We start from the raw sequence: 25,752 nt of genomic DNA on the forward strand, positions 1-25,752 counted from the left end.
GGACCTCAATCAAGGCGTTTCAGGCAGTTCAGAAGCTTGTTTCTGTGCGGTAGAGTAACTCCCTTTGGCGTGGACTTTGGGCTTTGTAACTCTGCAGACCTTTTACATGCACAAAAAAAGCTATATAACACACTAAAGGAAAAGGAAAAGTACAAATCAAAATAGGTCCTCTTTAAATATGATTTACTTTGAGGAATCTTTAAACTTTCTATGGTGTTGTCACTGTTCACCGGTAGAAGATCAAGTCAAATGGACTAGCAGTTAGGAGAGATGTTGCTGACGTTGAACTGCAGCCATGTGGACCTCTGAGGAGTAGAGATTTAACCAGCTTGCAGTATCCGCCTAACAGCGATCCAAAAGACTCAGCAGGGCGCCAAGCTGCTAGAGCTGCCTGTCCGTCAGTCCTGGACCCGACTTAAAACCCTACCAGCCTTTATCAGCACACACACAGGTATACACATGGAGGGATGGAGGGATGGTGGACAGCTAGATAAAGAGATAGATTGATCCAACCAAATGTGTGTTCACGTGGATGCATTAAACAGCACACACAAACAGACACACACACACACTCTCTCTCACAATCACATACACACCACACACCCCCAACCAAGCCCCATCAATCAGGACCAATTCTCACAGGCTGCCTGGGCAAGCGCCATCGCTATGGAAACCAAGCCTTTACTCTAAAGCCGTCTTGCTTTGTCTTGTCTGGAGGTTTTCACACGCAATCACTGCCAACAAGACCAGCACACTGCTGCAAAAACTTGAACCAGTCAAGAAAGAGAGAAAGGAGAGAGAGAAAAAAGTTGGTCGCCAATTTCTGATGGGAACACTGGTTGCGAGTAAAAATTTGGTGGCATCAACATATGCCAACTTAGAAGATGAACAACAGGGCTAACATTTAGTCTATGTCTGACATGACATCCTAACGAATGTTGGAAGAGGGCAGTACATTTCCACCTGGCAGCCAATGTAGAAATCTGTAATATGAAACGTAAGTAACGAAAGTAGCCCAGTAACTCATAATAGTGCTGCTGAAGGGGAAAATTGTTTAATAATGTGATCGTGCAGGTGAAGCATGAAATTCTGAAACTGCTTGAATGTATGCTTGAAATAAGCACACATGTTCTGCCAGTCAGGATAAAAAGAATTACTGTTTGAACTAATCTCAGCTGTAGCCGTATTCCAAGGGGCATGTTTGGGTCAGCCTCCATTCCTATGTAACCCTTACTGTGGCGGTGCAAGCTTAAGGGTTAATGAAACAGTTGCTTTTCCAATTAAAATATAAGGAAGAAAGGCTAATTGGGATTTGCTCTTGGGGCAGCTGGGGTGCAAAGCAGTTGCGGATGTAATGATTCACAAAGCAAGTTTGTGCCGCCTGGACTGTACAGTCAGTTCCCACAGTGGGAAATTGTCCATCTTGTAACCTCAAGTAGTTTCTTAAAATGTATTTTCCTTTCAACAATTTAATAAAAAGGCAGGATTATTTTGAATATAATTCAATTTCATGTAACAAATGGCATCTTCTTGATACGAGTAAGAAAGGCCCAATGTAAAAGCTTCATCACATCAAGACAATTCTCGAAGCAATTGATTTCCACTGTGAAGAAATTATGTCACTTCATTATTCACTTGTTTTGAGAAAAAATGATTCCAGGGCTTATATGCGATGAGTAAAGATGTGATGTTTTTGTGCAAACCCTTCCCCCGCTGCATCATACAGTGTGCCATCTATGTCGACTGCACTCCAAGCTAACTCTCAGGGCTCAGGCTTTGCAGTCCATGAGGGACTTGTGGCAGGAAGTGGGAACCCAGTATGAAATAAGTTCTGGAGTGTTAGTACCCAGAGGTGAAAAACTTTGCCCGACCACACTGCTGTCACAGCGAAGCTGCTTTTCTAAAATAAGAGCGGCAAACTCGTAATATGCACAAATTGGTCCCATTGAAACCATTGTGGAAGGCTAAAGAAAAAAGTGAAACGCGCTAAGTATCCTTCCGCCTATTGGAAATAAATAGGCTCAATTCCTCAGAGAGAGAGAGAGGGGGGGGGGGGGGGGGGATTAAGCTTAAGTGTGTGTCTGATTTTAAAATGGCCACAGAGCACACACAGAGGAGGTGGAAAGGGAACAATTTTGTGTCATTTAGGGACTCACTTGAGGCAATTGACACTTGTTGGCTCATTAGATGAAGAGGACACCTCCAATTGCCAAAGGTGTTCTTGGTTTGATCAAAACAAAGGACAAGAAAAAGAAAAAATAGAAACCAAACAAGCTCCTATCTCTCCACTGAAAATAAAACATCTATCTTTCTCTAGATTCAAATCCAAGTAAAGCTATACACAAGGAAAAGTCTCTACCTGTGCAGTCTGAAAAAGAAGGTATGAAAAGACCAACAGTCGGGCATCAAGGAACCTCTTTCTTTGGCGGGTTTCAAAAACCTTTGGAGATCTAAACTTGTTCATCAAAGCATTGGAGGCATTACAATTTTAAAAGCCACCTTGGTGGTGCGTTGAATTCCTCTCTGCTGGAAGGAAAGAAAACATAGAGCGATAGCGCCTTTCACGCATGTCAATCACTCGTATTGTTCTGTCAAACTGAGTTCATAGGACATTGCTCAAACTACTGGAGCATGTTACTGAAAAGAGACAGAGAAAGAGAGAGATGATGGGGGAAAAAAAGAAGAGATATAAGTATCGCCCACGCTGTGGCTGCAAACTTGGAGGACAGCTATTTGATCCATTGTGCTTTTAGAGGTACGTTTCAATAAAATAACTTGGATTTTATTCTGACACCGTTGCCACAATGTTTTATCTTTCGGAACCGATTTGATAGTCGTGCATCCAACGCATGCTGTCCTGAGACCTCTTGGTAATCAGCCATATGGACTAGAGCTGCACTGTTTATCTATCGGTTATTCAGCATTGCAAATCACTTCAATATGGCTAAAGAGGAGGTTTCGTATCAACGCTGTTCAGCCGTCTTGTATGGCAAACATTTGTACACTTTGACCGCACATGCACCTGAAGCTTACACCAGGAACTCGACTTTATAGTAAATGCTAAACTGAAGTTTTAGGCCTTTCCAAAGTGCACTTAAGAAGAAGGAAAGACGGTTTCTAGCACCACTGAGTCAAATTGTTTCCCTCTACCATTTGTAAGTGTGCAGCTCTGAGAGTTCAACCTACAACAACTCTCCGAATGTAGACAGTGCCAACAGGCTACTTGAGGCAGAAACTCATGCCTGTAACTCAATTAAAAATGAACTTGTTTTCTTCTCATTTCGGGAGAAAAACAGTGTATAGAGTAAAGCACGGGGCCGAGCGTGCAACAGCAGGGTGCACATGAAATTGAATTTGACAGAATTAACTTGACAGTGTTGGCTCAAACATAATTTGACTGGAAAATACAAGGAGTGAGAGAAACAAGGAGAGAGAAACAGAGAGACGTGGGGAACAAGAACAAGAAAATAACGGCTCCACTAAGGGGCTTCATTTTTTTCCAATTGGCAGCTTCAAAGGAATATAAATAATTGAACAGCCTCACCCCATCACTGAGAGTTCTGGCCAATTACTATTAGGAGTACTTTGCCAAGAATGCTACTGTTGAGGACTCGGAAAGGCCAAAAGGAGGAAGGAAGAAGTGAGGAGGAGGAGAGAAGCCAGAAAGAATGCTGACAAATAACCTCGTCTCCATATCCAAAAACAGAAACCCAAATACAAACATTATAAGACAAGGACACTTAAAGCTAGGGTGGGCAATTTATTTAAGAATTTTTATTATATTTATTATAATTATAATAATTTTTATATTTATTGAAATTCTCATTACATCCTAGGGATGCACGATTATGGCCAAAATGATAATCACAATTATTTTGATCAATGTTGAGATCATGATTATTCATCGATTTTACGTACAAAATATTTTTATTGTAATTTCACATTTAAATAAACAGAGCGCTGCTTTCCATTCCATGTCGTGCTTCATTCCAACCATCAAAAACTGTCAACCATCAAAAGTGTTGTCCTTTTTCGTTGTTATTGTCATCTATAGTGGTTATTTGCATAAAAATACACACAATTCAAATGATTGAATGAAACACAACCTTTGGTTGTTTGAAGTAAAACATTAAACACACCTTTTGACTGCTGTGTTTGATTGGGTTCTTTTAACCCGTACTGTAAAATAATAATAATAACATTTTATTCTTACAACTTTCAGAGATGTTTGGGTCTTTGTTTTGTTTTGATGCTTGTTCCCCCTTTAATCATGAATAAAAAGCACCCTGGGTTGAATTGATGTCTTACTTTCCACTTTCAAAATGATTGCTATTTTGCCAGCTAAGGTCCAATGACAGGAAATAACTTTGATACGGTTTTATTAAAACAAATAAAACAAATACTTGCGGATGCACACATATGGTGATAGCTTGCTGGTTTGGTCTTTATCCTTGTTGCTAGTAAAGTCTACATTGCATATTTATACATTGTTTTCAAATTATTGTTATTTATGGACTCTTGGATGACGGGCCTTGAGCTAAAAGGTCCAAACAAACAATAAAAAATATATGAATATGATATGTTAACACAATTACTTTAGCTTTTTCTCATAAAATGAATGCCCAACATCGCCATCTAGTTTTATAGCTGCGCTACAACTAATATAGATCTACTTGCTCATTATGCTATAGCCACCTATGACATAGCTCAGGTGACACCTCATGCATTATTATAATGCAGCCTTTACACACACACACTCACTCACACAACCACATATACGTGCCCCTGCACACAAATGTCATGCAAACATGCAGACAAATATAGACATACGCACACAAACGGGGAGCCGAGCATTATTACGGTTGGGGTTGGTGGGATTTATTGAGGCATCTTTCTTTCTCTTTTGATTAAAAACGTCTCCTTCTCACTGTGATTTATGAGTTTAAATGGAAAGGATGGAGGGCAGAAGGAAGGGATGACATCATGCTTTCAGCTGGGCTGTTCTGCAAAAGGGTGGCATCCACTGTGTGTTTGTGTGGTTGTGTGTGTGTGAGAGGGAAAGTGTTGAAGTGGGGGATAGTGTCCCCTCCCCAGTCCTCTCAGTCCACCAGGTGGGAGCGAATATAATTGGACAACTGCACCACTGGGCTGTGTGTGTGTGTGTGTGTGTGTGTGTGTGTGTGTGTGGTGCATGTGGGTGTGAAAGACAATCAGAGAGAGCAAAAGGAGGTGAGTGTGTTGCATATATTTCCAGACATAATTGTGGGGCATTGCTGTGTGGCCCCAAACAAAGAAGAGAAAGAAGAGCGAGAGTGTGTGTGTGTGTGTGTGTGTGTGTGTGGCCAGGAGGGGATAGTAACAAGAAAAAAAAAATTTAAATAAATTTAAAAAAAAGTGTGAACATGAGCAGGAGACAATGAGACGGCGGGAGAGAGAGTGGGAGAGCTCGACAAAAACAGCGATCATATCCACAGGCAGAGCAGACAAAGACTGGCAGATACTGACAGATGGGGAGAGTGCCCTGCTGTTAGTGTATTTGTAAGTGTGTGTGTGTGTGTAAGAGAGAGAGAGAAAGAGAGAGAGAGAGAGAGAGAGAGAGAGAAAAGAGAGGGGAAAGCTAATCTCCATCAAAGATGAAGCAGACTGAACTGAATGCCATTTAAACCAGGGTGAACAAACAGAGGCTGTGAATAAGTTCAATGGATGAGAAAAGCCAAGTCCTAACATAACGGGCAAGTAAACTGAAGACGAGAGCATGCAACAGACTGTCTTCATGTGCAACATGTTACAGTAAGAGAAGGAGCTTTTGCACCTTTTGCTTTCCTTTCACTCTAAAAACGATTGTGTGGCCTCGCAGACAGAAAAGGCAAAAAGGAAAGAGAACAAAGGCATCTGTTTGACATCTGTCTGAGTGCAATTTCAGATGTTTTCAGCCAGCTGAGCTGAAAGACACTCGAATTATGCTACCAGACACTCAAACCGCCATGCAATCAAGAGCAGACAGCTCCGTTGCAACATGAGAAAAATCAAGTCCTCCTCGTGTTATCTCGAACCGACGAGAACACGCTCAGTGAGTGTCAGAAACTCAGGCAAATGAAAAGACAGACGGACGGAACGAGGCAAAAAAAAATGAAATTGATCTTAGAAATGACCAGAAAAAATCAAGCACGACTCAACTCCCTCAAAATTTCGGTTGCAGCACCTAGACGGTGGAGCAGTTTGCCTAAAATGTCACATCTGTTCAATCTGATGAAGTGCCATTTTAAGACGGATTTGCATTCTCTTGCTCACAGTTTGTATGGATTCTGTCTCTTTGTTTAGACCTTCCTCATTTCATTATGTCTTTGCAGACTTGATCTAGTTTTGGAGCTTGTTTACATGATCTGGATATAGCTTCTTGCGTTTTGCTATATAGCGAGCATATAAGGCGTATACCTGCTCCTCCTGTTAAAAGCTCTTTGATCCAAACTTATTTTGTTATTTAAATGCTATATGTAGAAATTAGGGCTGTCAATCGATTCAAATATTTATCGCAAATTAATCAAGCATTTTTTATCTGTTCAAAATGTACCTCAAAGGGAGATTTGTCAAGTATTTAATACTCCTATCAACATGGGAGTGGGCAAACATGCTTGCTTTATGCAAATGTATATATTTATTATTAGAAATCAATTAACAACACAAAACAATGACAAATATTGTCCAGAAACCCTCACAGGTACTGCATTTAGCATAATAAATATGCTCAAATCATAACCTGGCAAACTCAACCCAACAGGCAACAACAGCTGTCAGTGTGTCAGTGTGCTGACTTGACTATGACTTGCCACAAAACTGCATGTGATTATCATAAAGTGGACATGTCTGTAAAGGGGAGACTCGTGGGTACCCATAGAACCCATTTTCATTCACATATCTTGAGGTCAGAGGTCAAAGGACCCCTTTGAAAATGGCTGTGTCAGTTTTTCCTCACCAAAATTTAGCATAAGATGTTTGATACCAATGGATTCCTTAGGTTTTATATGACACCAGTATCTTCACTCTAACTTCAAAAGTGAGCCCGCTACAACCTAATAATTGCAAGTTGTGTTAATGTGTTAAATAAATTAGTGGCGTTAAAACTAATTTGCGTTAACGCATTATTATCTTGTAACTTTGACAGCCCTCGAAGAAACTTGAACAAGGATCCCTCCATTTTTTTTTTACTTTTTGTCCAAGCAAATGTTGTACTGAGAGAGACCGAGGCAGACAGGAGGGAGATGATACAATTAAAACCAATCAAAATGGCACAATGTCATAGCGCTGCCTTTCCTTAGACACATACACAGACAAAACCACTGAGACACACATCATTTACATGTTGCATAAACTTCACTGACACACTCTCACTCACAATAATCTACAGACACTTCATACATACATCATTCTATAACATACTCACCACCAACACACCAGATTTACAAACAATGAAACCCAAGGGGGCTCCTCCCCACCTCGCCATCACTCTTGCTCTATTTCTCTGCAGAGCCTCCTGTTTGTTTTGTCTCCCTAATGCTGCTGTAAAGCCATCTTAACAGGGAAATGGTGCAGAACAAATCCTAAGCAGGAGTTGACAGGATGGGATAAGAGACTACTGACGTTCCTCTGTTACTAACATGGGAAGTTATGGAGATGGATTTATACGGACATGCGTCATTTCTAAATTAGGGTGACCATATTTTCAAACCCCAAAACCGGGACCTCCCAAGTACCGAATTTTCATGCACGCGCACATGTATGCGCTAATAAGCACACACCATAGGTGTTTAAATGAGGATGGCTAACTTGGCAGACCTGTGGCGCACATGGAGGGATCAGAAAGAAGAAGGTATCTCAGACGACATTTTGGTCAGGATGGAGACACCAGAGGAACGGGCGGTCCTGAGGGAGTTCTAAGCGGAGCGAGAAGTTTTAAGTGATTCCCAATTATTCACTTATATGCCTGTTGATGTGCAGAATGAACTGTGTAGAACAACTAGGCCAATCAAAATGACACATTTGATGTGCACATAAGCACGGAGGGCTCTATGGTTCAACAGTCTGATGCTGGTCGCACAAAATGTCCTTTCGTAGTGGCTTGACAGCGTGCAACATACTCTAGTTAGAGACTGCAGTGGGGTGCGCTGTGCTTCGTAATAATGAGTGGGACAGAACATGATCAATGTCTATGTAAGTATTATTTTAATTGTGGTGAAAACCGGGACAATTAGTGACTGTTGAAAACCGGGACATTTGAGTGTTTTACAGATGTCTGTCGGGACTCGGGATATCCAGCTTGAAACCGGGACAATCTCGGACAAACCGGGACAAACCAGGACAAACCGGGACACCTGGTCACCGTAGTCTAAATGGTGAAATATTTTGAGACACCCATGATTTTAAAATACCTGTTTGGGTCTGATCTGTATCACAAAAAAAGTCTTTTCAACAACAAACTGTCTATCAACAGCTACATGTCCTCGTCTTTGAGCCTTTGAGCCTTTGAGCAAAATCATGGAGGCCCAACAGGCGCACTCATTATAAGTAACGTTACGATAGACAGTATATTGTAGTATTTTGTAGTGGAATTTGTATTTTCTTTGGCTGAGGCAGAAGTAGAGAAATCCCATAGAACAGCATACCTTTTGAAAACAGAGACAGCCTTTCCAAGATGAGATATCAACAATTTGAGATAAATGCCTTACATGCCTTTACACGCTCACCAAAAGCAAACTCAAAGGGCAGTAGCAAAAAGCAGCTGAAGTAGCTCTATGAAAGGCTCGAGGAAGGAAGTGTCCACCGACGCTTTGTTTAATGCCACCTCTCCACCTGTCTGCAATACTCTCCGTTTCTAACCCGTGTATCAGATATGACCGACGGACCTCTAAAGGGCACTGCACAGGAAAGCTGAGAAGTTATAAGTAGCAGCATGGCCAGGCGGCGTCTCGATACTTACATAAGGCGTGGGAGCCGGTGAGCAGCAGCGATAGCAGCAGAGTGGTGACGGGCAGCAGGATTGGCAAGGAGAGGCGAGGGGCACCGCTGGCGGCCATCTTGGCTCCAGTAGGGAAGGGGAGGGGGCAGGGAGGGGCGGGGCGGGAGTGATCTTTGACCCGGCTGGAGAGCCGAGGCCCCGGCTGCGCAGAGGAGGTTGGGGTCTTCACGCAGGACGGCTTGGCACTCTGGGAAAAAGGAAGAAAAGACATGAAATATTAGACATTTTTGTTACTTCAAGTTTGTTGAGGTCCATACATCCACAATCTTAGTTCCAAACAGACACAATACAGTTTTACACACATAAGGAACATGACTAGTTTGCGATAACATGTCGTGACAGTGAGGTGACACTTGCAACAGTTCCAGATGGGAGAAAAATGCCCTTTAAATTAAATGGTGCCAAACTACATGCATTACTTTTGAGCATTTGACAGGATGCTCTTACTCCCACTTGCAGCGAGTGCAGTGAAGGTTCTGCTAGACAGACAGGACATGTGCATTTTGATCAAAACACAGACTGCTGTAGGCCACTCTGCTGCGCTTTTCACAGCCCCTCATTGCTGCTGCTGACACATAAATGGAAGGAAGGTAATAAGGTGGAAGCAAAGAGTCACACACCCCAAACCCTGTAACCTCCCCAATCTCTCAACACGGGCCCTCTCACATCCCTTAATTAGCAGGGGAGTCGCTGTTTTCTCTCTGTTTTTCCTTCCTAATCGCCGGATCTTGTCGTTATTTGCTTATCTCATTGCCTTGTAATTACACAGGCACCCAACGATATTCCCGGCACCGTCTCTTTGTTTTAGTCAAATTGCCATTAATCCCCTCAAGCTTCACAGAAGGGCTGGGGACGCCTCCCACCACACGCACATTATTTCCATCATTGATATGTCTGGTGCAGCACAGAGCCAACACCAACTGGTTAAACATACTCTGTAATTAAAAAGATGTGAATAAAGAGGCGGAGAAAGAAAGAAGTGAGAGAGATCCATGACATGAATGTAATGAGTTTGTCAAATTTCTCGGCGAAAAAGCGCCGTCTGCGTCAGCGACCGAGCTGTAAACACAGAACTGTTCCTCCTCAGAGGGTCCCAGACGACAGCATCCAGGTTCAAGCCCCTGTGTCATCTGCTTCAGTGTCCTTGTGCAAGACACTGAACTCCTCTCAGCTACAGGGATGCTGCTGTTCAGCTGGGCCCACAGGAGGGGTGAGGGCGACGCTCCAGAAGTGAGATTAATTACCTGCACACTGGGTGGTTAACAGGGTACTATATGGTACAAACTGTGCAGACGGTGTGCAGGTATATTGTAGATGCCCTAAAGCAACTTTTGTTTTTTCCCGGGTAACCTAGAGGTTAAAGATAATATTCTGTCAACACAGGTTTACGGGTTTGATCCGTGACAGTGACACAGCCACTTTCAAACTGTCCCTGAACACATCGTAAAGTCTTTACCTGCAAACTCACTGCATGCTGCTTTTGACAAGAGTGCCAGTGGCTGGAATGTGAACTGGATGGACTTCAAAAATAGCATAACTGACTGACAGTTACAATCTCTGTCATTCAGATGTTATCAGGATCAGAAGTACACAGGCTAAGACACACAATTATGCCAATGGAATGGAAGGATATGTAGTCAGAGTTGAGGGGGTTGATGCAGCATAGTATTGCGATATTTCGCGTATCAATATTATTGTCCCCCCGAATGCTTGTTTTCTTTTTTATACCCAAATGAGCTTTATTTTATTGTAGTGTATTCAGTTGTGAAACAGAAAATGTTCCCATATTCTCTGAAGATTCTCCTGGATGCTCTCAGTGTAATCTAGAACATCTCTCCCAATTCATTGGGTTCATCTTCTGATGACATCAGAAGTTTGAGTTTTAGCACTCTAGTTTTTTGGATTTGGGAGAGAGTTGTTTATGTTTACTAATTTTTTAACTATAGGAATAACTTGTATGAATTTTGAAAATGGGCGTAGTTCCCCTTTAACCTCTTTACGGATGCTATTCTGTCTTTCAGCGGTTGTAGCTGGCTCAGTCTTAAAGTTAGAGTAAAGATACTGGTATTATATGAAACTAGAAAACCCGAAGGAATGTCATGTTGGCTTGTCTGGAGGAACACTAAATAACGCTCCAAAGTTATGCTAAATTTTGGTAAGGTAAGACTGGCTTGGCCATTTTCAAAGGGGTCCGTTGACCTCTGACCTCAAAATATTGGAATGAAAACTCAGAGACGAACAGAGTGAATATTGTATCCTATTAGATAAAACAGATGTTGACAAACTGCATAATTTGCAGTTGAAAAAAAAGGTAATATATTGCAATATATCTTAACGCAAAACGTTTAAAATCGCAGATCATAATGTGACTTAAGTATCGTGATAATATTGTACTGTGGGGCCACTGGTGATTCCCGCCCCTAGTCAGAATACAGTATATAAACTACCTCACTTACATAATCATTTATAAAAAAATATCTTATGTCATGTTATTTGGAGTAGAAAGTATGGCAACACTGACGGTCGACAACCGTGATGCGGGTAAATCTTAAAAAAAAATGTATTAAAAAAAAAATAAAGTAAATCACCTTACTTAAAAAGAGTGATTATGTCGGCCGTACGTCAAGCTGCTACGTTGTCAGAGGAGTTAAAAGGTTAATATAAGCAGCTGCTTTACAGGGCTACGTTTGTGACTGTGGCCTTGTGAGAGAGGCATACAACCACAGCTAATTGCAGTGTAACCAAGCACCTCAGACAGCAGGCGTATATACAAGCGCCCCACCCTTCACAGCTTACCGGTCCGGGCTCTACAGCTGGCAAGATGAAAACAGACAGACCCACGCGGCAGCAGGCACTTAAAAAATATGCAACAAAAAAACCTATATATGACACAAACGCACACATACCACACACACAGTGTAAAGCTACTGGCCTCTTTTTCAGAATTCAGACAGAGAAATTCAACAATGTGTGACACACGCACACTTACAAAAACACAAAGGTGTAGAGCAACAATAGGTCTTTTGTGGCGACGCCATGCCAGAAAAAAAAAGAGTGTGTGTCTTTCAGAAGCTCGGCTCATCTTTCAACACAACACTATACGCACACGACCAACATGTGTGTCCTTGCTTGTTCTTCTTCTTCTATTTCTTGGCCTGGAGGGCAGGTGAAGTCATTGGTGAGAACTGAGGGAAATACAGAAACATGAATACAGAGGATGGGGGAGTATCAAATTACCCAGAGACCTCTGAATGATGGCCTTATTGTTCTGACTGTAAACATTGGTGGAGGTAGAGGGAATCTTGCCATGCCTGTAGGGAATGACTCTATCTATGCTCACAAAGTGCCTAGGTTATGATTTATGGCCCTCCCCTTAGGGTATGGCTTTCTGTCTCCACCTCTGGTTGCTATACAAACTTCACAACACAATTACAACAGCTATTGTTGTTGAACGGCCTCGCCAAACATAACCTGAGGACAGGTGTGGGCTCCGGTTTAACTATAGTCAGACTCTGTCTACACAGCTCAACGCTGCCTTTTCTGAACTATAAATACAAAATAAGAATAGATAAAGAAGCTTGGATTGAAAGACACATACACGCTTGCATATATTCTTTATTAAACCCTGAGCGGCTGAGGAAGCTAAAGCCTCACCGAAGCAAAATTTTAACTTTCAAAGCAACTCTAAACAGAGATGCCAACGTGTCAAAAAAGCAGTCCTTCGCTCAAAAGGAAGACATGGTATGGAAAGCACAGCTATTAGCACCTCCATGGGAAAACCTGTCAACTCTCGCTAAAAGCATTCATCACTTTGCCTCCAGAAACTGGCAGAGCAGTATTTAGCATTCTGGCAATGCTAGCAGAGAGAGGCCAATCGATTGATAAACCATTACCTCAGCTGCTTCCACATTATAGGCCGTGATCGAGAGGAAACTGCTAATGGTCATGTTTTGCAGGTATCAATGTGACTTGGACGACTGCAACTATTTACTAATTTCTTTGGGAAATCACGCTAATTAGTAATAGATAGCGATTGTTAAGCTTGCACAAGATGATTGGACAAGTAAAATCCCTGTAGTGAAGTACTAACTAACTTACGACTCCCAAGTGTCCAGTGCAGGTGCACAGGGGTTAACGTTACCATGAGAAGATTAGTTGTATGCAAGTGGCAACATCCCGTGCTGAGAAACGAAGCCAACGAAGAAGTGCCAAAACCTGCAGCTCCTCAAATGACCACTTGAGGGTGGCTCCAAAAATGAGTCAATCCCCATTGACCCCCATGTTAAAACGCTCAACTTTACGGCAGAAATAAACATGTTTACAGCCTGGTCTCCATAGTTAATATACGGCTGTATAGCATATTTTTCCTAGAAGTTATTCCACCAAACCAGATCAAAAAGGTGAGTGAATAATGGACTTACAAGTGCAACTCCAATGGGAAGCCAATGTTATTCAGTATTTGCCAATATGCAAGTCACAATCATTTACTAGACACAATGATTACAAGGCTTTTTTTTTTTTTTTTATATTTAACATTCAAAACAGCTTTAAGCAAATTCCTACAAAGAAATGCAATGAAATAAGTGCTGCTCATTTTTTGTCTCAGACAGACAGACAGTCTTACTGTGACAAAGTCCATCCATTAAATTCTGGGTTATTCCCACTGATGGGCAATGAATATATTTTGAAGCTAGAACTTTTTTTTTTTTCTTTTTTAATATCAGGCCATCACTCGAGACGTTAACCAGTCGCCAGGCTTCAGTAATTACAGCCAAAATGGCAGCACAATTTCCACAGAGTGGTGGCAGTCGCTGGCTATCAGGGACTCTCAGTTTGACATGGTCAAGCTTTAAATTCAGCTCGTTTCCCCATGTAATATTGATACTAATGCATTTGATTACTGAGATTGAGAAAGGCCGCGAAGGGAAAGAGGAGATGGGAATTTGCGCCATAAGCATGAAATGAGAGCAGGACCAATAGATATAAAAACTGTGTGCACATGCACACCTACACACATGCCACAATGGGCCAAGAGAAATGAAAAAGGAAACCATGCAAAGTGAATGAAAGTCCAGGTATATTCCTCTAGAAGAGACCACGAGACTAGTGACTTCAAGACACCGAGCTATTTCCATCCTCTCATACACACTCTACTGTTACAAACACTTCTTCCCACACACACACACACACACACACACACACACTGCAAAAATGTGAAGTTGTATTCACGAGGAGAAAAACAACCATGACCTGAGGGACCACATTAATAATCCCTTTTATGAGGTGAACAGTAAGCTCACTTCACACACAGTTAAAAAGCCCTCAGTTTGGTCTGTCTGGATGATCAAAACGGCGTGTTTGATGTCTAGAACTTCAAAAAGAATAATATTTTCTGTGTTTGTCTAGTCCAAAAAAAAAAAGTTGGACTTTCTGCAGGGTTATGATCGTTTTTTATGTATTGTTTGGTTTCTAGAGCGCGTGTGTGTCAACAACATCTATTTTTCTGGCTCCAGGACACTGACAGTCCCTGTTTACAGTGATTTCCTGCTGGTAGGGATGTTGTTAATACTCCAGGAATGAGTATTAGGCCCCCTCTACCCTGTCAGGAACTCTGAGGAGGTCGTGGCAAACTCTGTCCAATTATTACTCAGAAGAGTAAAGCTTTTCTTTTTCTAGACAATCTAATTTCCAACACATCAACTCCCAGGATACAAATCTAAAAAAAAAGCAAAGTTTAGTAATTATTATACAAAAATGACATTTCATTATTTAACATGTGTTAAATGTTAGGATGAGTTAGCCTATCAGCATTGTACAGAATGAGGCTGTGAGTGATGCTGGTGGCGTTGCCGCCGCAAAGACAAAAGGTCGATCTACCACAAAAAGGCCGACTACCTCTGATTGAGTTTGAGTCTAAGAGATTAAAACTTCTCGGATTTAAGCAGCTAATATGAGTGAAATCCAGCAAAGGAGAAGTATTATGAACTATGATTATTTCTATAAAGGGCACGAATGGGTCATGTGGAATGAGCTGAGACCTACGTATATAGGTCAATTTCTCCAAATGGGAACATTATTTGCAACAAGGGCCACTAATGATATAACATCAATGTTCTTGTTCAATGCCTCCCGCCTACAAAAAAGCCTAACGGAGGTTTTTAAATTACTCTAATATGCTACTAATGCCACTTATTTGAGGGCCGCTTTGGCAATTTTGAACTCATATTTAAAGCAGTCAAGTTATGCTATAGGCTACTTGAGGAAGATATGTGAATGTTTCGAAGAGAAGGGGCAAAGGTGAATTATCAGAATGCACATCCATATCTGCTAAGTGGCCAACGTTCCCATTAAGCAGCTCATGCTACACAAGCCACTTATGTTAGACAACCACAGAAAAATCCATATTATCATGTCTGCTTGCTTATTGCTTATTGCTAGTTGCTACTGGTAGCCAGTTTGTAGGCTAGATAGTAATCAGTAAAATCCTTTACATCCCTTCTTAAAACATACTTTTATCGGAGAGCCTTTCCTGATTTTATTTGAGTATTAATTTCCTTGAACTCTCTTTTATTTATTTTGAACAATGTTATATTTTATGGCATGTCTCTTATTTTGCTGCCCTTGTGAAGCATTTTGTTCTGTTTTGAAAAGTGTTCTTATTTGTATTACTACAACTAACATAGCCCTACAGTAGATGCTAAGTGACACCAAGGGGCGTGACAAAGCGGCATTATGTGACGAGTTTGGATGAGAAAGTTTAGTATCACAGAAAGAAGGAAATGCATCTCACAATAAAACATTCCCTCCCCTAAAAAGGGTGGGCCTGTATGTGAAAAAAACAAAACAGTCTGAATTTCACTTAAAGGACAAAAATGTAATCTTCTAGGACAATATTGTGTGGATTTGAAAATGTTTCGGCTGACATAAAATCCACAGGAATGACATGAAATCTTTGAAAACTCTTTATCATAGATTTGTGATTTAAAAGACAAAGAGAACGAGGCTGACGCAGTAGCCGATTGTCATGAAAATAAGCCAGAGTTAACTGTGCTGTTTTCTGTTGTAGGATGATGGAAAAATACTAATTTTCAAGCGAATACTGCCTTTTTTATGGCCTTCTCTAAACTCGGCCATTTGCTGGCTGCTGTTTATGTTCAGCCTTCAGCCGCTGCCTCTCCGTCTGCAGGCTTTTACCTTCGATGAAGTTTTTACGCATTAGCTCAGAGTTACAGGCTTTTACCTCAACCAGTTTACAGCCGTCCACTGATTCATACCCTACAGAAGAGCAACAACACACAGATGTAAAAGACGCAAGTCCATTTAGTGTGTCCGTATGGATTATGACGAGGTTATTTGTATGTATAGGTCAGTGCTTGTGTATTTATGCTTCTGTGAACAATTTTTTCCATGTGTGTTTTTTGTGCATATATTCATTAGTATGTATTTATACTTGCATGAGTACATGTATTTATGTGCACTTAAATATGTACATATAAACTACTGCTTTATATTTGTAGTAGTTTGTATTTGCATATGTGCAGTTGATTTGTTTTTGCATTACTATGTGTGCATTTGGCATATAAGTATGTAATAATTTAGAGAGACCTTATTTATGTGCCCACATATTTACTTATGTGTGTGTGTCTTTGTGAGAAGCAGAGATATCCCCACACACACACACACATACACACACACACACACACACACACACACACACACACACACACACACACATACACACGCCCCAACCTCAGCCATAAAACAAGTCTATAGCAGCCATCTGTTTTTCACCATGTTGAAATCCTCACAGTATTGATTCCATGTGTCATTGGTAAGGTTTTCCTCCCGCCTTTCTTCCCCCTCTCTCTCTCTCTCTCTCTCTCTCTCTCTCAATCTCACCTCTCACTCACTGCACCCTTTTAGGTTTCTGCATCAGAGTATTGGCTACCACTTCAGGCAAAAACCACAATGAGAAAAAAATAAAACTATTCATCCGCCAACCAGTCAAGTTGCAGTTTACATCCATATCTGTCCAAAATGTCATCCCTTCATTATTTTATCCAATTTGACATTTTTGTGAAATTGATAATTGATTGATTGATTAGCATATGAATTATAGAGCTATGGCCAAAAATAGAGATGCTCCGATACCATTTTTTCCTTCCCGATACCGACTCGGATACCGAGTACCCATCTAATACCAGCATGATAAACATATAGTTATTATTATTATTATTATTATTATTATTATTATTATTATTATTATTATCAATATAACAGCTGTTTACTGCTGACTATGTATGGATGTGATATGACTTATACTTTCAGCTGCGTAGGAGTCGTATTAAGTTGCTGCTGATGAAAACCAACATTTCCTGATTTTGCTGCTTAATTAAAAAAGCTTTTAAATAACAATATAACAAGGGGGCTTTTATTGTGAAGAATATGGGAAATGAAATATGTTCATCACCGTTTTAAAGCCGCTCCTGTGACCACTAGTCACAGCCGTGGTTACACACATACTCAAGCAGGTAGCTCTGTTGTAATGGAGACGTAATTCCCTGCTGTAGTGGGCTGAAACGCAGTGTCATGTATGGAAAAACTGTACTCAACACGGGAACTTAGCTTGTGTCTTGAGGAGTTGAAGCATTTATTCACAGACAGCCTAAACTGTACACACACTGCATTGCTACACTCACAGCTAGTTACTGCTGACTCATCTGCATAGATTTCCGTATTCACCGATACCTGATCCCGGATTTTGGGCTGTATCGGACACATTTCCGATACTGGTATTGGCATCCGAACAACTCTAGCCAAAAACGTGTTTTGTGAGGTCACAGTAACTTGACCTTTGACCACCGAATTCTAATCAGTTCATTCTTGAATCCAAGTGGACATTTGTGCCAAATTTGAAGAAATTCCCTGAAGGCGTTCCTGAGATATCGCGTCCACGATAAGTATGTACGGACAGACGGATGGACGGACAACCTGGAAACATAATTCCTCTGGTCACAGCTATCGCAGGCGCAGATGTATGAAAATGGAGAACCCAACCCAGTGCACACTGAGATACCTTAAGTAAATGGTGAGAGACATATGGGCAGTGCACGTGACAGAGGATCTGTGTGTGAATGAAAGTGTGTTGAGTTTCTAAATATATCCCCCTGATCAAACTAGTTGTCCTTCAAATCCTCCATCTCTGTTTTCTTTTTCTCCCACTAACCCCCTCCCCTCCTCTCCCTCATTTCCTCTCTCTCCTCCTCTTCCCCCCTCAAACTCATGCATACTAAACTATGCTTGCATTGCAGATGTTTGGTAGGGAATCACATGAATTTGCATGGAACTGCAGGACTATTATGTAAATGCCCCAGTGTGTATCTACCTCCCAGCTTCACTCTTTCGCTACCATCCACTTCGTCCTGAGAGATCCACGTCAGAGGAGTTTGAAAAAAAGGCGCACCTGTCAGCAGCCACCGTGTGTAGGGAAGCCCAATATTTAATACTTATTGCAAGATATTGTCTGTAGCAATAACATGACTAACATCAAATGCAACAGTAGAATAAACTGCACTCATGCAACAGGTATGCAGAGAGCCAAAGTGTGATGACTACAAGTGTGACGACTATTTCTGTGACCCTGCATGTCTGATATATTAGGAACAGAAATCAGACCCAGGAGGAAGGGTGGGATAATGTCATTATTAAATATATTAAAATACGGAATGTTCAAGAAACTAACATTAGGATGAACACTTCTGCAGAATAACTAATATTCACAATCATGGGGAATTCAGAGTCTCAAATACACGTGACTCACGTGTCTTTGGAAGATACAAGAACAAAACAACTGATATTTGTCTCAGGTTTGCACCTAGAGAATAAACCCTAAGAGCACATTATATGTAAAATGCAAATTTGTATTACGGCAACGCATGAGCACACTTTTTTTGCCTAAAGTGAAGGTTGTTTGCGTACGTAGGAAGAACTGCACTGGCGTGACCTCATTAAGAGATTGCAGAACGCCCTGCCCTAGCAACCTCTCCTTGGAGTCGCTTTCCCATGAGCCTTTGCCCTCAACTGTTCCCAACCTCCCAGACCCAGAAATGGCGCTTGACACCTCAGAGACACCTTGCGTCGGCCATCTGCTATCCCTCTGGGAGCGCCGTAACCTTTCTCAGGGATTTTATGAGCTCTAGTTTGCCTTCTAAAGAAGCAAAGAACTGCTGAAAATCACCATGAGAGTGTTTGTGTTTCTTTTTTTTTACTTAGAAGTAGCCAACATTTCTTGTGAAATGATTGCTGGCGTGGAAGTACAGCATTCTAGGGGTCACTCTTAAAGCTATGCCAAGACTCAAAATTGTTCTTTTTAAAGCGCAGCCTTCATAGCTTTTTAGAAAAATGATAGACTGTTGAGTCTGACTGCCTCCTAAAGGAACCGGAGGTTTACAAAAAGATTTGAGACCAAATTACCAGAAGCCCACTGAATCTTCAACCTTTTTGTTTTTCCTCCAGGTGTTGGCCTGAGTTCGATCGGTGGGAAATGGGTTTACTCCGAGCATTATGAGGCTGCACTGTCCTTCCAATAAACTACCAGGGCTGTGAGGCTTTCAGCTGAAATCCACCTCAGTTGAGGTTGAGTGCACAGCAGCACGCAAGCATCGGGGTCGTTCGGCAGGGGCGAACGGATTGGCAGCTGGGAGGCTTGGGCGGCGAGCTGACCTCCTAAACGCGGGCTTTATTGCACAGCCATTTTGTTCACCACACAGGAGTGACACGGTATCTGTCTCGTGTGTAACCTCGCCATACTGTGAAGCCACGAGTTGGCAGACGAAATACACACACACAAACACACTGGCTGGCTGGCTGGCGCACTGGCTGCCACGGATCATAACAGCCAAAGGTTACAGGTGGCGCTGTCTGTGATGGCCATCACCTTGGCTTGGAAGTGTCTGGGAAGGGCCACTACATATTATATATACTGTAGGGGAGGCATTTAATTATAGGACATGGTACAGGTCGCAGTTGGAAGCTGGAGTAGGGAGGTGCAGACAGGGGGTGTGAGACAGTCCTTGACAATAAAGGGGCAGTTGGTTGGGGATGTGGTGTGTATGTGTGCTAGAGAGATGTGTGGTGGTTAGGAGAACCAGTAAAGGAGGGGTGACATCAGTTTTTAGGCCCCCTGCCAATAGAGTCTGACAAGTTTTACGCCGACAGGCTAGAGGCTTGAACGCCCTTTAAAAATTGCCACAGGAGATTGGGGGGGGGGGAGTTTTTGAAGGGCAGCTGGGACAGTTGGGGAAGAACGCTTCATATTCATTCTGGAAATGGGATGCGGATGGGAGGGAATGAGATTATTCTAAGTGATCGAGGAGGAGGCGGAGGAGGAGGGAGAGACTGGCAGACCAGGGTGTTTAGAAAATGTCTCCAGAACTCCTCTGTGTAATTGGCAGGGCTCACCGTGAAACATTTTCTGTGTGGTTTGAGAAGTTGCATTTCCAAAAATGAGATGTATACCATTTTGAAAAACTGTGACACCTACACCACAAAATGACTGCTGGCACGTTAAAAAAAAATCACAACCGAGCAAAGCTGGAGCTATCTTTGGCCCTACGCTTTAAAAAGTTTTAAAAATCCAAATGAGAAGTCCTCTTTTTAGACAGAAAATGAACATCGAGGTCTGAAACAATAGTAAAGTAAGTAGCAAGAGAGCTCAGTGTGATAACCAGGGCTTCGTAAAAAAATCGTATACTATACACAACGTACCCAGTCTGTTCATCGTTCAACATACATAACATGCACTGAGCAGTAATTTACATCGTCACTTCTTGAGAGCCTCCTTACCGGTTGGAGACGTGTAACCATGGTAACCCATGCCAACCTCATGTGACTAAAACAACTGTTTGTGAGAATCAAAGTCTGAATTTTAATTTAAAATATATATTACGCCTAGCAAAGTGATATGTGGAGTGAATCTTATACTTTCAGTTAAATTGAAGTGTGATTGGCGTTACAGAGCGGTCCGTCAACGCCTGTTATGAACGTTGTTGTCACTACTGCATTGCATTGTGGGATATTTATGCCGCCGTAGTGTCCAGTGTTGCATACTGTAAAATTTCTCTGGAAATAGTATGCAATTTGCGTACTATTGATTTCATACTGTTTCGGACATACTAAAATATCTCACATACTGTTTTAGCGTACTTATTAGCATGTTAGTGTGCAATTTTGGATGCAACTTATGTGCATGTAAAAAATAAAGAAATTACGTGTGCTAAAGAGGGATATAACATCACCAAATTGTAGTATTTGCACTATAAATTCAGCATGGCAGATGATTAGAGATAATAATATTCTATCACAGAGCCACAGAATATAATGGAAGTTGAAAAACGCGGTTGCAAACACCAGAAATAAAACCTGGATTATTAAAAAGTGATTCTGCTGATTCACCTCTGCAACTATAGAGATTGGTCATACATTATCTGTGGGCCTTTGCTCTAGAGAGAGAGAGAGAGTTAATAATGGATTACTGACATGCAATGCGCCGAGAAGTACCATCATCTCTTAATATATTTCTAAAGAGCCTTCTCAATTTATTTATTTTTTTAAACATAGACATGGCCCTCAACCAGCAGAATGCAATGAATTAGGTCAGTTTGTGCCTTTTCAAACTCAGGTTTCAGAATATAATTCTCACCTGCATTGGCAGCAATCATTCAGTTACATATAATATGAGCCTCCAACCTTTTGCTGAAGCAAGGCTGCCTTTTCAGGACTCATATCTAAGGCTTCTTTTGTCCTGGCAGCTTTTTTGATTAATCCTGTATGTCACAAGGCTGGGAAAGAGAGAAAGACACACAAACTTGAGCATTCAAATACAGAGACCCACTGATATAGGAACACTCGAACACAACTCTATCGGCTCTGTTGATAACAAACCCTCTCTTCATCAAGGGAGGTCATCTTTTTCAGGCTCCTTTTTTTCAGGGAATTAATTGAAATTGGAGTTAATCCTGGTAATTTGCCTCTAAAACTGGGCCGAAGCCAATCAGCTGGCTAAGTAGTATTTAGTAACCTCGCTGTGGCAGCCAGAGTCTCCAAGATTGAACTTTTTCCATGTGTGATTGGGGAAGGTGCATTTTAATTTGCACTACTTTGTGCTATTATCTGACTATTGACTAAAAGGAGGAGTGTACATGAGAATTATTGATCTAGAAATTTACATTCCCACCAACCGTCCACCCAGCGCAAGTGCTGCAGCAGACACTTGACTTACACATAATACTTTAGTTAGTATGTCTTTGTGCTCATTTTCAAAATGACACTGCAGTTTCACTGCGCTTGACTGAAGCGACTGGATCTGATTATACGGTTCAATGTACAAGAACGGAGATAAACATGCTACCGTGGCAATTAGCGTTGTGCAACTCTGTGTGCAGCAGGCTGTGGTTAGAACCCTGTTTGGGCTGGAGATTGGGGGAGTGTCTGCACCCCTGTCAATCACACGGCATTGTGAAGAGCAGAGACAGATGGCGAGGTTGACCCACACTCCGTCTTTCAGCCTGTCAGTCCACCCATCACAGTCCCCACCACCAGCACTACTACTACCACCACTGAAAGCCTGGGAAAGACAACTGCTTTTTTACAACCACTTTAAAAGGGCCCACGAAACAGACAGCAGCAAATGTGACACTTTGACTCTGTACTTTCTACTTAAAACCCCGAGCTCTGCTTTCCAATATGATGCCATGTGGCAAACCAGGCAATCAAAGAAAAACAGACAGAAAGAACAAAGAAAAGCTTGATTTACACAAAATAACAAAGACAAAAACACACCTTAACAAACAAAAGGATTAGGGCGCCACTAATTTCTTTAAGGTATTAACACCATTAATCTTTCGGAGGTTGTAGCGCGCTCAGTTTTAAAGCTAGAATGAAGGTACTGGCATCATATGAAACTAGAAAACCTAAGGAATAACTAACTAACTTGTCTCAAAGGAGGTTAAATAACATAATAACAATTCTAAATTTTAGCGAGGAAAAACTGGCATAGCCATTTTCAAAGGGGTCCCTTGACCTCTGACCTCAAGATATGTGAATGAAAATGGGTTCTATGGGTACCCACGAGTCTCCCCTTTACAGACATGCCCACTTTATGATAATCACATGCAGTTTGGGGCAAGTCATAGTCAAGTCAGCACACTGACACACTGACAGCTGTTGTTGCCTGTTGGGCTGCAGTTTGCCATGTTATGATTTGAACATATTTTTTTTTACCTTTGAGGGTTTCTGGACAATATCTGTCATTGTTTTGTGTTGTTAATTGATTTCAAATAATAAATATATACATACATTTGCATAAAGCAAGCATATTTGCCCACTCCCATGTTAATAAGAGTACTAAATACTGACAAATCTCCCTTTAAGTTACAATTTGAACAGTCAAAAAATGTGGGATTATTTTGCGATTAATCACCATTAACTATGGACAATCATGCGATTAATAGCGTTTAAATACTTTGATTGAAAGACAGCCCTAAAAAGAATATGAACAACACATAGGGGAGACTTACATTTTAAATCTAAATTGTATTTTATTGCCCAAATAGAAATTATAATGCCAATCTGGTAGGGATGATTAAATTTCATGATCAAGTTTCACCATGTTAAAAAGTCCCGTCAGCTCACAGTAGCTATTTCAAATGAACTGTGAACTGAAATAATACAAACAAGCAAATCTACATATTCACATAATTTCACTAACTGTATTTTTGTAAAATTTCTCACAAAAATCCCCCCCTTGTTTCTAGATAACCATCAGACGACCATTAAGGCTCAAACCGCCTCATGTGACCTGATGAGCATTCAGCCAGCGGTTGGCAGATGCTGTCCGGGTGGGGGGGATTCAGTGGGTGGTAATGAAGTGGCATGATCCATATTAATGTATTCCTCCACAGTAAATTATTGAAACACAGGGCCAGTGTTGCGAACTGGCCTTCTTCTCCTCCCACCCACTAGAATGAAGAGTTTGGTTGTGCAGCAGACAGAAGGTTATTGTGGATGACTGGCGTGCACGTGGGCAAAAGCCAGGGAGAAAGGCGGCGATGACGAACACACACACACACACTTAGCACGTAAGAAAAGGCACATACAGTGGCCACACATGTATGGCCCCTCAGATGTGTGTTCACCCTCTCACACATTCACTTCAGTGTGTCTACAAAGTCAGCAATCACTCCTTTGAGTGCCCTTCCTCTGACCTTTTCACTCCGACCACTGACCCTCCACCACCATCCTTTTAAACCCACCCCCCCAACACCCCGTCATGTTGTGTGCCGTTGACTTGAGAATGAATTTCAGAGGGCCTAGGGAGGGATGGGAGTCGAGGAGGTCAAAGGTGAGAGGTCAAACAGCTGGTAAACCTCTTTAAATCCTCTTTTTTTACACCACAAATTCCTTCACAGCGGGGTACCACCAGCTATAGCCATCCATCCCTGCCTGATTTAACTCAGAGCATGTGTATGAAACGTTTTTTCATACCTTATATGTGTGTTTGTATGAGTCACACTCATGCGATACTATGCATATAAAATGTCATATTTTTAGGAGACTTCAGGACGCAAAATCAAATTTATTCGGCCCCAGTAGAGACGGGGCGGGTGGGGGGTACCGGGTTTGTTTGTTTTCCTGCCTGTGGTACCCACGCAGATTTTAAGTGGTGGTAGAGTGGGTGGGGGGGCTTTTAAGTCCTGCAACTAATGCATAAACAAGAGCCCTTTTCTCTCAGTCTCACTGTCTTTTATTTCCTCTGCGTGTTTGTCATTTCTACCACTTTGCACACCCATGCTGTGTATTGTTGTGCTGCGTGCCACGCTGCATGAAGTGAGGGGGTGAGAGGGAAAGAGAGAGAAGACAGAGAGAACAAACACACACATATGTATTCACATGGAGAGTGGCAGTGGCTGGAGAGGAGTGGGGGATAAAAGAGGAAGGAAGACAAAAAAGAAAGAGAGCGTGATTGTTTACATGCATAATCAGAAAAGTAAAGAAAACACAATCGCACACACACAGAGACACCAGGCGAAGCCACATCCAGAGCAGATGAGTCTGATCGACAGGATGAGTCTGACAGGCTGATGATGAAGCCGTGGGAGGGACGGGCTGGAGGTGGTGGGGGTCTACAGACTTAATGGAGACAGATGAATGTATCATATTGGCCCCAGACGAGGCTGTGGAGCCACCGCCAGCGACAGCGATCTGAAGAACAACGTATACTCAGAGAGGCTGCGAGAGAGAGAGGGAAGTCTCTCTCACACTGCAGAGGCAGCGCTTCACATAGCAGTTTAGGCATCGAGCACTTAGCTCAAGAGCACTTTGGCAGTGATGGCGGGTACTGTAATTCCTGCTGCACTTGAATCAGCAGCTTGCGGCTCAAACAGACCCTCCTGTCTCAGGATTAAACCAGAAATCTTTCAGTTTCAGTGATTTGCACTGTACACCGGCCAGACACGACTGACAGAATCTTGGCCCGCGACTCTGCATGGAAGTAGCACCCTAAAATACATTATAGAGGTTTATGGACTATTGTAATCCAGTTATGGATTACCATGTGTTTTACAATGTAATCCAGAACCAGGCTCAAGCTTAGTCTCAGTTTAATGTCAAGTCTCGTTTTCTATCGTTTTGGACTTTTGTGATAGGGTTCTGATATCCAAAGCCAGCATTTCCATCTTGTG

The 25,752-nt window shown here is 41.9% G+C and overlaps 1 protein-coding gene across 16 annotated transcripts in view; it reads right to left on the minus strand.

Annotated features, from left to right (window-relative positions):
• ptprsa (protein tyrosine phosphatase receptor type Sa) overlaps positions 1-25,752 on the minus strand; it is a 278,620-nt gene that overhangs the window by 147,788 nt on the left and 105,080 nt on the right. For all 16 annotated transcript variants that reach the window (XM_037769716.1, XM_037769714.1, XM_037769722.1 and 13 more), the window contains one exon: positions 8,975-9,200. In XM_037769716.1, the coding sequence (XP_037625644.1) occupies positions 8,975-9,071 (97 nt within the window). In that variant the 5' untranslated portion in view covers positions 9,072-9,200. The remainder of the gene's footprint in view (positions 1-8,974; positions 9,201-25,752) is intronic.

The sequence above is a fragment of the Sebastes umbrosus genome, chromosome 5, assembly GCF_015220745.1.
Source record: "Sebastes umbrosus isolate fSebUmb1 chromosome 5, fSebUmb1.pri, whole genome shotgun sequence".
NCBI lineage: Eukaryota > Metazoa > Chordata > Actinopteri > Perciformes > Sebastidae > Sebastes > Sebastes umbrosus.